Raw genomic sequence first — 12,733 nt, 5'->3', positions numbered from 1 at the left:
CTGCCAACCGTTTAAGGCCCATCGGCTGTGCACGCGCACACCGACGCTAGGCGAAGGCGCGGGCTTCCGTCTCCGGCGGCATTCGCGGGCGGCATGTCGCGCAGCCAGGGTAGCGACTGCACGTTACACGGCACCGCAAATACGATCCTGGCGGTACTTTTCACGAAAGAGCACCCGAATCTCTTTCTCGAAGCCAGCAAAACTTTCCATCAGGAAATGAAGAACAAATCTTCCGCGCCTGTCCATCCGAAAATATGGAAAAATATGCACTGTGCGGAAATTTTCATTCAATATATGCCATAACGTGCCCCTAGCAACCCTTCTAATCCGTCCCCGAAACCAAGAGCAAAAGTGTTTTTTCATAGACGAGATACGAAACCACATCGAAAAAAAACCGTGCATTTGCATGAACCACGGCGCTCTAATCACGGCCATGAAATCATCCACGAGGTGGTGGTGCTGATGAAAGGGCTCGTCGTTGCGTCCTGGGCCGACTTCCAAGGGAACTGTGCCGACATATGTCTGAAAGCGTCTGGGGAAACCCCCCAAAATACCCCAGACAGCACAGCCAGGATTCGAACCCGCGTACCTCCCAGTCTCGACGTGACATGGCCAGCACGCTAACAACTAAGCCACGGGAGCTGGTGCCACGACAATGGTGGTCCCCTCATGTAACCTGATGGAGACCGGTGATGTAACCACTTAGGACTGTGTTGCGAAGACACCCGGTGCTAAGCGCTGTACTCGCATTTGCGCAATTACGTAATTTCACGCGTGTAAGCCGCACCGTAGATAAGCCCCAGGACCCGTCTTTAGGAACGTTTTGAAAATTTTCTGCAGATTAGCCGCACTCGCAGATAAGCCGCGTGCACCACGACTTGACTGCTGTGTGCGACAAAGGGGACCATACAGGTCCATACTCCGGGATCACCATGGTGTACAACAAAGAAGGTCATTTCTACTGTTCCACCATTGCAACATCGGATTGTGCCCTTGTTGCGTGTTTTTCATGGATTGACGGGTCAGTGGCCTTCCAGAAGACATGAATTACTGTCGCCACTTTCATTAAAGCTGCTTGAAGGAAGGCACCAGGAAGGTCAGTCTACTCCAATGTGGACCCGTCCCTGTTCGCACTGTTCGTGCATTGGCAGTGCGGTGCTGTTCCAAAGACACTGTCGGCCCTTTCCTTAAAACCAGCGTATGGGCAAAATACCAGGGAAAAGTTGTCATCAGATAAGCCGCACCGGTGGATAAGCTGCAGAGCGCCCGTGAGAAAAAAAATCGCGTATAAGCCGCGGCTAATACGCGTGAAATTACGGTAAATTTAATACGTAAAATAAACACCTTTCCATCGAGATCAAGCATATATGATTTATGAAGCTTGTGTTTGTGTGCTCCCTCCAGTCCTTGTCTTTTGCGTCCCAAAAATTTGCAGTATGATTTATGAAGTGGTCATTAATGGCAAACCGTGCACTGGATAGGGAACACAATGCACTCTCATCTGCATGGTCATCAGTTAGCGCAAGAGTTTCACGGGGTTTACACTGCGTGAAAATCGCGCATTCCACTCGCGCGTGACACCTTCAACGAGTGGTTTTCAAAATTTCAACCCGACCAGGAGGACCGGTATGGATAGCCCTGGTGGTTATTATGACCCTGTAACGGGGCAGCCCATGGGATATGATCCGGCCACTGGACAACCCTTCTACGGCGAGCAAGTCCAGAACCCGTATGGCGGCCAATCATCGCCGGGTGGTCCTCAGTACGGCATGCCGGGCCCGAGTGGCGGTCAACCTGAATACTCCCCGTTCAGCGACACTTCTCAAAGTATCATGGCTCCGTCAGGGTCGTTTGAACGTCGACCGTAAGCACATATTACTCCGCATATTCTTGAACGCAGGAACAGTACGGCAAGAAGGGGGATCGTATCCGACTTGAAATAACTTGAAATAAGCTTCTACGATGAATCCGTTGAGGTAGAAAGAGAGAGAAGTTGCAATACGCACGATGTTTAACAGTACTGGTTATAACGAGCAACATCGTAGCGCGGTCGTGAAGTTAATTATACGAGTCCCTCAGCGACAATTACTATACTGCTGCGATTACTGGGGATATTTTACAGCAAGATGAGTAACTTTCCCATGTTCTCCACTCTTGTTGTAGCTACTCGTCTCGCAAAGGTGTTAGAATTCATTTAAAACGTAATGTACTCGCTCGAGATTTCAGCTGTTCATGTAAACGCTCATCTCACCTATAGTCAATGATGAGGATTTTCAACTTGCGTTTCGTTCAGTATAACCTCATCGCGGTGTTGAGTGTTTATGTCGTTTCCCAGTTCTATTCACGCAATTTCTTTTCTGCGCATGATAGTAAGTTAGCCATCTAACAACAGAGATAGTAAGTCGATAGTAAGTAGCGAGAGATAGTAAGTAACCATCTAGCAACAGAGCGCAGCGGGTGTCGTTCGCGTATGCGCGTAGGGCATACCTGTATGCGTGTAAACATGACGCGTGTAGGATATCGCTGTGGTAAACAGAGTGGGAGGCGGTCGGATGAGTTGTGTCAACCAGATCGACAGAGGCGATCAGCACCGTGTGATAGCAGACTAAACTTCAGTGGAAATGAGTGTCTAATGGCGAATTCGGGTGGTCATTTCGTAGCAACACGGCCTAGCGCTCGGAAATTGCTCTTTCGGAGGCCGAGCTGGATCACGTGACCGTTGCCACCCGAACATGAGTGCCAGGAATCTAGCGGTTTTAGTTACTTGGATCACGCCAGGGGCATCGCGGTCGCCCGAGTTCTGCCGTCTGCTAAACCATTTGATTTCAACCTGCTGGCCAATGAGGGCACTGGCCACCGTTGCAGTGCGGATGTGACGACACCGGATACAGTTGAGCAATCCGCTGCTCGATCGTTTTGAGACCGGGCAAAAAAAAATAAAAAAAATAGAAACGTGCTAGCTGGCAAGTTCCGAGCGCTCGGAAAACGCCACGCAAACATGCGAGATTGTTTCATTTTGACCAAGCCAACATGACTGCTCGGGATCTGGCAAAAAGAGTTGCTACGAAATGACCACCCGAACTCGCCATAACTTTGTCGTCGTATCAGGTCAGCTAATACGGAGATTCGAAGGTTTCGGAATAGGTCACTGGTAGTTTCTAAGAATCATGGGAAAAGGGTCGACTTTCGTGTCTAAACTAGCAGACGACGCATGCTATAGGTGCTGGAAGTGGATGTGCATGGCTCTAGAAATATCTTTAGAAAGCAGTAAAGCGCGACTGTCAGGACCTGACTAATAGACTGTTTTTCTGTGTCTGTAGATCAACTAAGCAGGCACGTAATGTAACATTGAGTATATCGGCTGCAACAAGCAATACCTGGCACTGTAGTCCTGAATAGGGAAATAGTCAGCCCTTCAGAACAGCGTAACAACCACCCATACTGCTTCTGAAGCGACTGGGAAACCAATTTTAAACACGCAGCGATGACAAAGCACCTTGCTTATCGAAACCTGTGGGGCGCTTGACACGGAACTAAGGACGTCATTTCCGCACGAAATTACCGGTAACCTATTCCGCACACGCTCGTTTTTCAGGGAGCTTTTGTAGATTGAATTGCACGGGCATTATTCAAGGAAGACGTAATCCCGCTTCCTCGCTCTCTGTGGCTAAAAGTTGGCGCACTTCCTACTACATCACCGGGATACCGCTTGTATTGCGGAGTTCAAACTAACACCATCATCATTAACTTCGGGGCGAAGGACACTGTTGCTTGTTGAGAAGAATAGCAGCAAGAAGACAAGGACAGGGTAGACGTAGACAGGACAACTGCAAACTCTCAACTGAAGGCCGAAGGCCAGGTTCTGTCGCGTTGGCAGACGTTTGACCTTTGTCCTCTCTGTACATCTTTAGGTGTTATTCAGTGACCGAGATGTTAGCGTTTAAGATGCTGTGTTCCTCGATTAAACTTCAGTTGAGAGGCTGCAGTTGTCCTGTCTACGTCTACCCTGTCCTCGTCTTCTTTTTGCTATTCGTCGTCATGAACCTATACCAACTACACCGGATTGTTCCTATTCGTTGAGAAGAGCCTATATGCCGACCTTTCATCGCAGGAGCCAAACCGGCGTCGCGTGGGACGAATCCAACATCAAGAGGACGCTGCACCCGATTGACAAGGACTACGGCTTCATGAGGTGTGACGAGCCCAAGACGCCCTTCAGTTATGGCTTCATACCCAACGATCCTCGTAGCAGGCTCGACTACCAAAATCTGGTTGAAAGGTCAGTCCTAACAACTATATTGCCACGTGTCATCTTGGAAGCGACCACACGGAACAGCAGCGGCGGGCGGGGAGGCGTCGAGCGACGGGCTGAGATCCACGACACGCCGCGCTGATTAGCGAGGGATGCTTCCAGAAGCATTCGCCTGAACATTGTAGAAAGCGCGCGTAGGTGAAGAAGAGGGAGTAGAGAAGCTTAAAGCGGTAACCGCATACGATGAATTCTCGACGGAAAACCGGCCACCGTCACCGTTTTTCCGGTGAGCCGACGCGAGCAATGGGAACTTCACAGATTTCTCGACGACAGCGGCGGACAGAAAAATCCAGCGAAGAGCGGAAGCGGCCGCTCGACGGCAGCCAATAGGACGGCTCCACGCGCTATCGTTCCACGAGCGGACTTGGCGGGCAGTTTGGATGCCCGTATGACCAACTTGGGAACTGGGAAGCATGCTGTCGCACGCCCGCTGTTGTCTGAGGGCGGCTTTGTAGCGCTTGCTTCGCGAATATGCTTTGACCGCAATAACTTCTTCTGTGTGCCACTATAACTTTTCTATGCGTAGGAAAATATTTATCAGTTAATTTGGAGTCAAAATTTAACACGAGCTAACGAAACGCCCGCTAGGACGCCGCCGTCCGCCGCACTGGAAATCTGTCCATGCGGTTCATCCCGCCCTTTTTCCGTCGAGTTGTGCCGGTGGGGAAGTTGGCCGTTTTTCCGTCGAGAAATCGTCGTATTGCCGGTTACCGCTTTAAGCTTCTCTACTTCCTCTTCTTCACCGACGCGCGCTTTCTACAATGTTCTGGCGAATGCTTCTGGAAGCATCGCTCGCTAATCAGCGCGACGTGTCGTGGATCTCAGCCCGTCGCTCGACGCCTCCCCGACCGCTGCCGCTGTTCCGTGTGGTCGCTTCCAAGATGATACGTGGCAATATCTACGGGTTTGATCGTAGACTTGTCAGATAATTGTTTTACCTCTAATCATGAAGGAGAGAAGAAAAGGAGTCTCCCCAACGGCTCTGCTGCAGAAGGGACAAGCGTGGGGCGAGTGACTTGAAGATAGGAGATGAGCTGTAGCTTCTTTGGAGCCACGCGAGGGTCACGTTACCCGAATAGCCAAATGAGGTCGCTTTGCACGCGTCACTTTGGGGGGCACTTCGGTGCGCTACCTCCACACCTCGCCAAGTATTCCGAAACTATGCGTTGGGGGCTCCCATAGAGATGTACGTAACCGAAACCAGAAGGCGAGCGGTGATGTCACTGGAGTGGCCCCGAAACACAGGGGTGGCATCCAATGTATTGCTCCGTAGACGAAAGCGCGCTGGGCGAACGCAACGTATCCTGGACAGGTCCTGGTCGCACGTCACAGCAAACGTCAAGGCACACGTGACCTTAAAGATGGCGGCGCACATGATCGGCGGCGAAACCGTTTGTAAACAATGCGGTTGTTGTTTCTGCGCGACGTTTTGGATGTCTTTCGATCACGGTAATTATTTTTATCCGATAATGTCGCAGTAAAACTCGCAGTTTTACACGTAAGGCCTCGTACTGTTGACGACTTCCAAAGATGTAACGACGACTGCGCGTGAAGACTCACTGAGCCGAAGCGATGTACTTAAACTAAGGAGAAATGGGCTACCATGTTGCGGAAGAAGCACCGCATAGTTTACGCTGGCAAAATACATCTCCTGGCGTTATGACGACGAAAATATGTCGGTAAGCGGCAAAACGACATGTAAACAAAGTCACGTGACCTGAAAATGACGTTTTCTATGACGTGCGACCAGGACAAGATGGCAGTTTTGCCAAAAGCACTCGCTAGAGGGTAGCTACAATTTAGCACTCTAAGAAAAAAAGGCGTAATTTTACTCCTTTCGGGGAGTAAATGCATTGCCACAAAAAAATAGTCCCTTTCGGGAGTAAATGCACGAGAGTAAATGAATGTCACAGAGTGGAACTACATTTCACGTTCTGTTCTAAGAGTCTCAGGAACAAAATTCGTGTGCATGTATAAAAATACTTCGAATCAAACAGCCAACAGTGATATGTCGAGTGATATAAAATCTTACGACTTACATAGGGCACAATGTGCGAACAAAGAAGCGCTAACTGTTTCTTACTCTGTAGGAGTTGAAAACTGCTAACTTGGCTGAGTAATACAGCCTTATGCCATCAAATTGACCAAGAGCACATATTTCCATAGACTGTTGCATTCGGAAGACCATTTGTGAAGTTCAGTGACGATTGGCGGTCCTGAGGAGTAAATGTCGGGGCTAGGGGACCAAAATGGGGAGTAATTGCAGTCTAGGGGACTAGAAGCTGCAATTACTCCCCATTTTACTCCTTTTTTCCTTAGAGCGAACAATGGCGGGGATGTGTCACCCCTATGCCCCCAAACTCTGCTTCACCCCTGACAGCGACAGGGCTCCCCCTCACTTTCCTTCCGCCATGGCTGCAATAGGTGACCGGCACTTTCTCAGAATCACGGCAAAAGGGTCGACTTCCGTATCTAAACTAGCAGACGATGCACGCTATGGGTGCTGGAGGTGGATCTGCCTGGCTCTAGAAACATCTTTAGAAAGCGGTAAAGCGCGACTGTCAGAACCTGACTAATAGACCATGTTTTTCTCTGTGTGTAATGTAACATTGGGCATAACCGCTGCGACAAGCAATATACCCGGCATTGTAGTCCTGAAGGGAATAGTCAGCCCTTCACAACAGCCACCCTTCCTAGAGCTCACTTCTGCTTCTGAAGCGACTGGGAATCCAATTTTAAAGGTACTGTAAAGCAGCACCGATCAAATGTCATTTAGTGTGGCTATTCGATAGTCCAAGCCACCAGGACAAAAACTGTGCAAGTTTCATTCCAATCGACGGTGCAGTTAATTAGAAAATTGCAATTAAAGATTACGGACAACACTGTACTAGGTATTCGAAATGAATCCGTACTTCTGGCACATACGGCGGCAACCACATTGCATGCGTATAACACTGGGCCCGACATAACAATCCACCACAATCCACCATAAAATCCGCCCCTGCAATCCACACAACGATCCACATCTGAATATAAACGGATAAGCGAACTGAAATGAAATGCTGAGCCGTTGAAAAAAATGTGTTAGACCTTCAAGAAGCCAGACAGCGTCAGGACTGGTTTGTTCACAGAGGTTCACAGAGAGAGTTTGTTCGTTCGAAAGAGGCCGCGAACAAAGGGAGCGCGCAGGCGCAGCAGAGAAGTAGGGAGAGCCCCCATCGAACAGCGGCCAGCACTGGGTTACTTCGCAGAAACAGAGGTTAACAGGTTAAAATGTTAACAGGGGTTTCAGAATGCATAGGTAAACAGGAAAACTAATAATATGGTTACTAAAATAACGAAGTTCCGATGTCATAGTGTGTAATACCAATTTTCAGTGTTGCCCGCTGTACAGGGGGTTGTTTGACACCAGACGTCGCACCGCTCCACTACGCCGCATCTTTCATGGCAAATTAAAAATATTTATAGTGCGTTGTCGGTCGTATGGTTCCGCATATGGTATTTAGAAGCAACAAAGTCTCTAGTCACATCACCGGCATATCATGCTTGTCTACTGCTTTACAGTACCTTTAAACACGTAGTGGTCACAAAGCACCTTGCCTATGGGAACCCGTGAGGCGCTTGACACGAAAGCGAGGACACTGATGTCATTTCCGCACGAAATTACCGGTGTCCTATTGTGGAAAAGAAAAAGACGAAGAAAAATGAAGGTGCGCTGCTAAAAATTTCATCCGCTTTTCGAATGGAAAATACCGGAAATGACTGCCATTGGCATATCTCTATCGGCGTCTTTAAGAACCACTCTTCCATTGTGCATGAAACTTAATTTGCGAAGGTACATGAGATCCTGTGACATCGCCTTCTCAAAAATTGTCCTCGTTGAAATTAGCGCGATCAGTCTCATTTGTCTGGATAGTAATTTTGCGAAGAACATGGCCCAAAGTGTAGTTCCCTCCGGTACACTTACTCGTGTTATGGCCGCGACGTTTTCTTACGTGCGTGTCCGCCCTGCTGATCCCAAGGTTGCGAGTTCGACGCGGGCTGAGGACGCCAGAAGCTTGGCGGTAGGGTACAGGTGTCGTGTACTGAGATTGCATTGCACGTTAAAGAACTGTCAGGGGGGAGGGGGGCAAAATTAATTCACAGACCGACCACTGCTGTGACGCTGCTTAGGAAGGCATCCAAAGCGCCCTCTAAAGCAAATTTCATTCTCAGTAGTCTTTTTCAGAATGACTAAGCACCGAGCGATAATAAATTCGATTTTCAACGTTCACAAATGTGTTTCTCGCGGTAGACATAATCGGCAAAACGCATTCACGGGTACCGCCTGATAGCCTCGCAGTCTGACCGTTAGACACTATTTCACCTGCAGCCTTTTCAACAAACACGAGAAAAAACGAGATTAGGGAGATTGGCTTCCTAGCCATAGACGCTTTGCGTGATGGAACACCATCCGGTCATTTGCAGGTCGTAACTACCGTACATTGTCCATATCTGTAGTTGCTTCGTAGAGCTGGCACAGAACTAAAAGCACCCGTAGCACGGAGACTGTTCATCGTTCTTTCCTATTTGAGCGGGGTGCTTTTTATTCGACGCATATTTTTTTTTTGTTAAAGCTATTAGAGCTGCATAAATTTCGTTCTGGCAGGCCAGGCTGACATCCTGTAGGACAGGCTGTACTGGACGACTAACTAGCTAAAATTAATTAATGAGTTAAATTTAGATAATTCGGTTTTTTCTGACTTTTAGATTTTTTTTTTGCTGGGATGTGCGAGATAGAAGCATTAGAGCCAGTGATTGTTGAAAGATGAAAGTCACTGAAAAGCTTAGCAAGCTATAGGACTCGATCCCACATCTTCTGGATTACCGGTCCAGGGCTCTACCAGTTGAGCTAAGCTAACACACCGCCCCAGCGACTTCCAAGGGCGCGTCCATCTGAAGGGAGAAACCAACCACTCTCTCTCGCTCACTCCCTCTTTCACTCTTACATTTTTCTCACTCATACACACAATCATACGACGACATCGACGCAGTCGGCAAGTGTTAGAACATGAGAGAACTGATGTTCTGAGGCTGGAACAACATAGAAAGGACAAATATACAAGCATCAAATTCCAGTAATTGTTCAAATCCATCGCCCTTATTAAACACCCTGAGAAGCGAACGCTCCCGTAAATTCCCGCATTTTGCTACGCAGAAACCGAAATCAGAACTACGCGCCACTCGAGCGTAGAAAGAACGACAGGCACTCCACGTGAGAGGGCCACGTGCTCTGCAGCAATGGAGCTGATTGGAGTAGGCGCTGTTAGCCATATAGAGCGTGCTCCTGCCTAGATAAGGCCAAGGTTGTGCCATATCTGTGCTCGAAAAATGCGTAGTCCTGGTTTCGGCTCATTGGTGTACAAAAATTTTTATATTTACATAAATTTTTATATTCCAAGATACGTTTGCTTCTTACGGTGACTAATAAGGACGATGATTTGAATAATGACAGGGTCCGAGTGTGCTATCTCGCACTTCCCCAAAAAATGTAATTAATAATTTAATTCGATTGGCTCCGACTGGTTTGCATTTCCCAGAAAACATCTAATTAATAATTAAATTAATTAATTAATCATAACCTCTATTTGTCGTCCAGTAGTTACATGCGCTGTCCTACAGAATGCCCTCCTGGCCGTATAAACTACTTACGAAAACGAAGGCTATGCAGCTCCAAGAGCAACGAAATATGCAGTTTTTTAAATAAAAATCTGTGTCGAATAAAAAGAAAAGAAACACCGTGTATATTGGAACATCGTGATGCAGGTACAAGCGGTACAATCTTGCTGCACGTGAGGGGATGACGGACAGGGGAAAGCTCAGTTGCCACACTGTGTATTCACACGAGCGACATCCTTGCGGAATATTCTAGTGGAAGAAAAAAAAAAGCGAGAACACTGCTCACAGAGGCGAAGTTCTGTCCCGTGTTACGTTGAGCATTCACACGGTGCGGAGTATCGGGAGTGGCGTACTGCGCATTTAGCAGACGACACCGTCAGCGTATTTTCCTGTCGTCTGCTACGAAATATCTTGTGGCTGTGCTTGCGTCATATTCCCCACGGTATAGCAGCGTACATGAAGACACGACGTTGAGCTCTCCCGCTCACGGGACAGCAGAAAGCTATGACGCTTTTCGCGTCTTCCGCTTCTGGGGGAGTGTCCCTGGTGTGAACAGCACGGTAAGAGGCAGCAGACATTCAGCGGATGTAGCGCGCAGAAGCCGACAAGCCCGCCGTGCGTTCAAGGCGCCATGCTGAAAGCTCGACACAGTTTAAATCATCCGTACGTCCAAGTCAGCTAATTACTTTGGGTTGTGCTCCTGAGTCATATCGCTTCTGTATCTGCCAGCGTGTAGTCTGCAGTAGAGCACTGCACGGGCCTAATTTTCAGACCCGTGCCCGGCCCAGGCCCGGCTGCTATGGCCCGTACCCGGCCCGGGCCCGACGTCTTCTACATATTTCCAGCCCGGGCCCGGCCCGAGCCCGACTCCGCCGTCCCGGGCCCAGCCCGTACCCGTCTGTTTCCATGCTCAGGCCCGGTCCCAGCCCGCCTCTGCTCTATCTGTTCTCGAGGTTCGGAGGCGTATTTAGATTTACTAAAGAGCACAGCGCAGCAAGGAAAAGGAAGCAGCTAATTGGTGGAGAGTCAGGAGGTACACTCGAACGCAGCAGCGGCTGTGTTTCTCTGCCGGCAAGGCGCCCTGTGCTTGGTGCTTGCTTGGGAACGCAGCGCGCAGCGGCGCGTGGGCGTATGTACACTGCGGCTCAAGAGAGACTCATCGCCGCTTATTGCACATGTTCCGGTGTTAGTTCCTCTTTCTTGAACTCTCACGCGAACAAAATATATGTCAGAACACCTAACCTAACCGTCCCTCTTGCCGGACCCTCATAAAAACGAAATATGTCAGAACACTGACCCTCACTGACCCTCGTGCCGGGCCTTCACGAGAACAAAATATGTTCCCATCACCCTAACTGACGCTCGTGCAGGACCCTCAGCGCGCCCGCCACACCAATCGTCCCCAAATGTGTGTGGGTGCACGCGTGAAATCCAGACGCATTCACGAAATAAGCATAATCACATGTAAAAAAGTGATAGTTCTCGGATGAGAATACCTGATTTCCCCATACAATGGGGAAAAAAGTAACGTGAAAATACACCTGTCCAGTCTCGTGAAATATGTTTGCGTACATGCCCGACCATGTCTGGCGTTGTCAAGCCCGTACCCGGCCCGGGTCCAGTGGCTGTTTTTCAGCCAGAGGGTTTCAGCCACTGGACCCGGGCCGGGTACGGGCTTGACAACGCCAGACTCGGGCTTTCGGGTAAGCTCGGGCCCGTGCAGTGCTCTAGTCTGCAAACTGTAGACGAGTGAGGTTTGTAACGCTAAACAAATGTTAGGGGTTCCATTTACCCATCACTGGTCGCGAAGCTGTAGCGTGGGGAAATATTCGCTTCATTCGCACGTCCACTGCTTTTAGGATGCGGCAACACCAGCAGCATGTGCAAGAAATGCAGCGTGCTGCGGCACCAGCTGCGGCACCGCCACCAGGACCAGGGGACTACCACCCACCCCCACGAGACCCCAACTGGGCAAGCTAAAACTACCGGGCCAAGACGTCGCTAGCTGTCTCGTCCAGTTCCCACAAGCCATGCATCAAAGCTTTCAGGATATTAAGGCGGAAGAAATAGAATTGCGGCGTCACTGCTATTTTCTCCTTTGAATCTAATAGCCTTTAGTAGCATCTAATCTGACAGTGCTACCTCTCTGGTGTGCATATAGGTACCGTTAGCACGGAGCTTCACGGTGTGGGTTACGGATACGTTGTGGGCACGCATGAGTTCGTTCTGTTTTACCAATAGGTTCACGGGAGGTACGGGAAACAGGATACAATTAGGTGACCTGCTTGTCCTCCCTATATTCGCTTACTATGCAGCATCGAAAATGAACGCTGAGGCGGTGCACAATATGAAGGTGCAACACCAGGCATCCGAATAAAACGTTATTGAACAGTGTTGGCTAAATTCGCACTAAAGTGACGCAATCACAATGCCATTTTGTATGTGTGAATGTAGGTCTGGTAGTTTTTGTAAGCGCAACTATGCGCCATATTTAGCGTTCACGCGTTATAACGTAGATTTTCTTTCTAGATCGAAAAGCAAAATAAAGCGTATCGTCTTCAAAACATGTACGGTTCCCGTCAGTCCCGTCGGTCCGTCAGTCCCGTCGGTCCCCATGTCGGTACTGTTCCCTAGTCTCGGGGTTTTTAGATTATGCATCATCATCACCAGCTCGCTTGCTTCCTAGCATTTTTTTTATTGCCATGTACGGCATGTTTCCAAAGCACTCTGCTGTTAAACCAATATTGCAAAGGTAACGATGCT

The 12,733-nt window shown here is 49.0% G+C and overlaps 1 protein-coding gene across 1 annotated transcript; it reads left to right on the top strand.

The window, feature by feature from the left end:
- The first annotated feature begins 1,497 nt into the window (after positions 1 to 1,497).
- On the top strand, positions 1,498 to 12,059 carry LOC135371001 (uncharacterized). Its single transcript, XM_064604970.1, has 3 exons — positions 1,498 to 1,864; positions 4,112 to 4,279; positions 11,830 to 12,059. Exons 1-3 carry the CDS (start codon positions 1,629 to 1,631, stop codon positions 11,948 to 11,950), a joined length of 525 nt encoding a protein of 174 aa, XP_064461040.1. The 5' UTR covers positions 1,498 to 1,628; the 3' UTR covers positions 11,951 to 12,059.
- Positions 12,060 to 12,733: the final 674 nt, after the last annotated feature.

The sequence above is a fragment of the Ornithodoros turicata genome, chromosome 10 (assembly GCF_037126465.1).
Source record: "Ornithodoros turicata isolate Travis chromosome 10, ASM3712646v1, whole genome shotgun sequence".
NCBI classification, from domain to species: Eukaryota; Metazoa; Arthropoda; class Arachnida; order Ixodida; family Argasidae; genus Ornithodoros; species Ornithodoros turicata.
The sequence above is the reverse complement of the archived record's forward strand: the minus strand, read 5'-3'. Positions and strand labels throughout refer to the sequence as shown.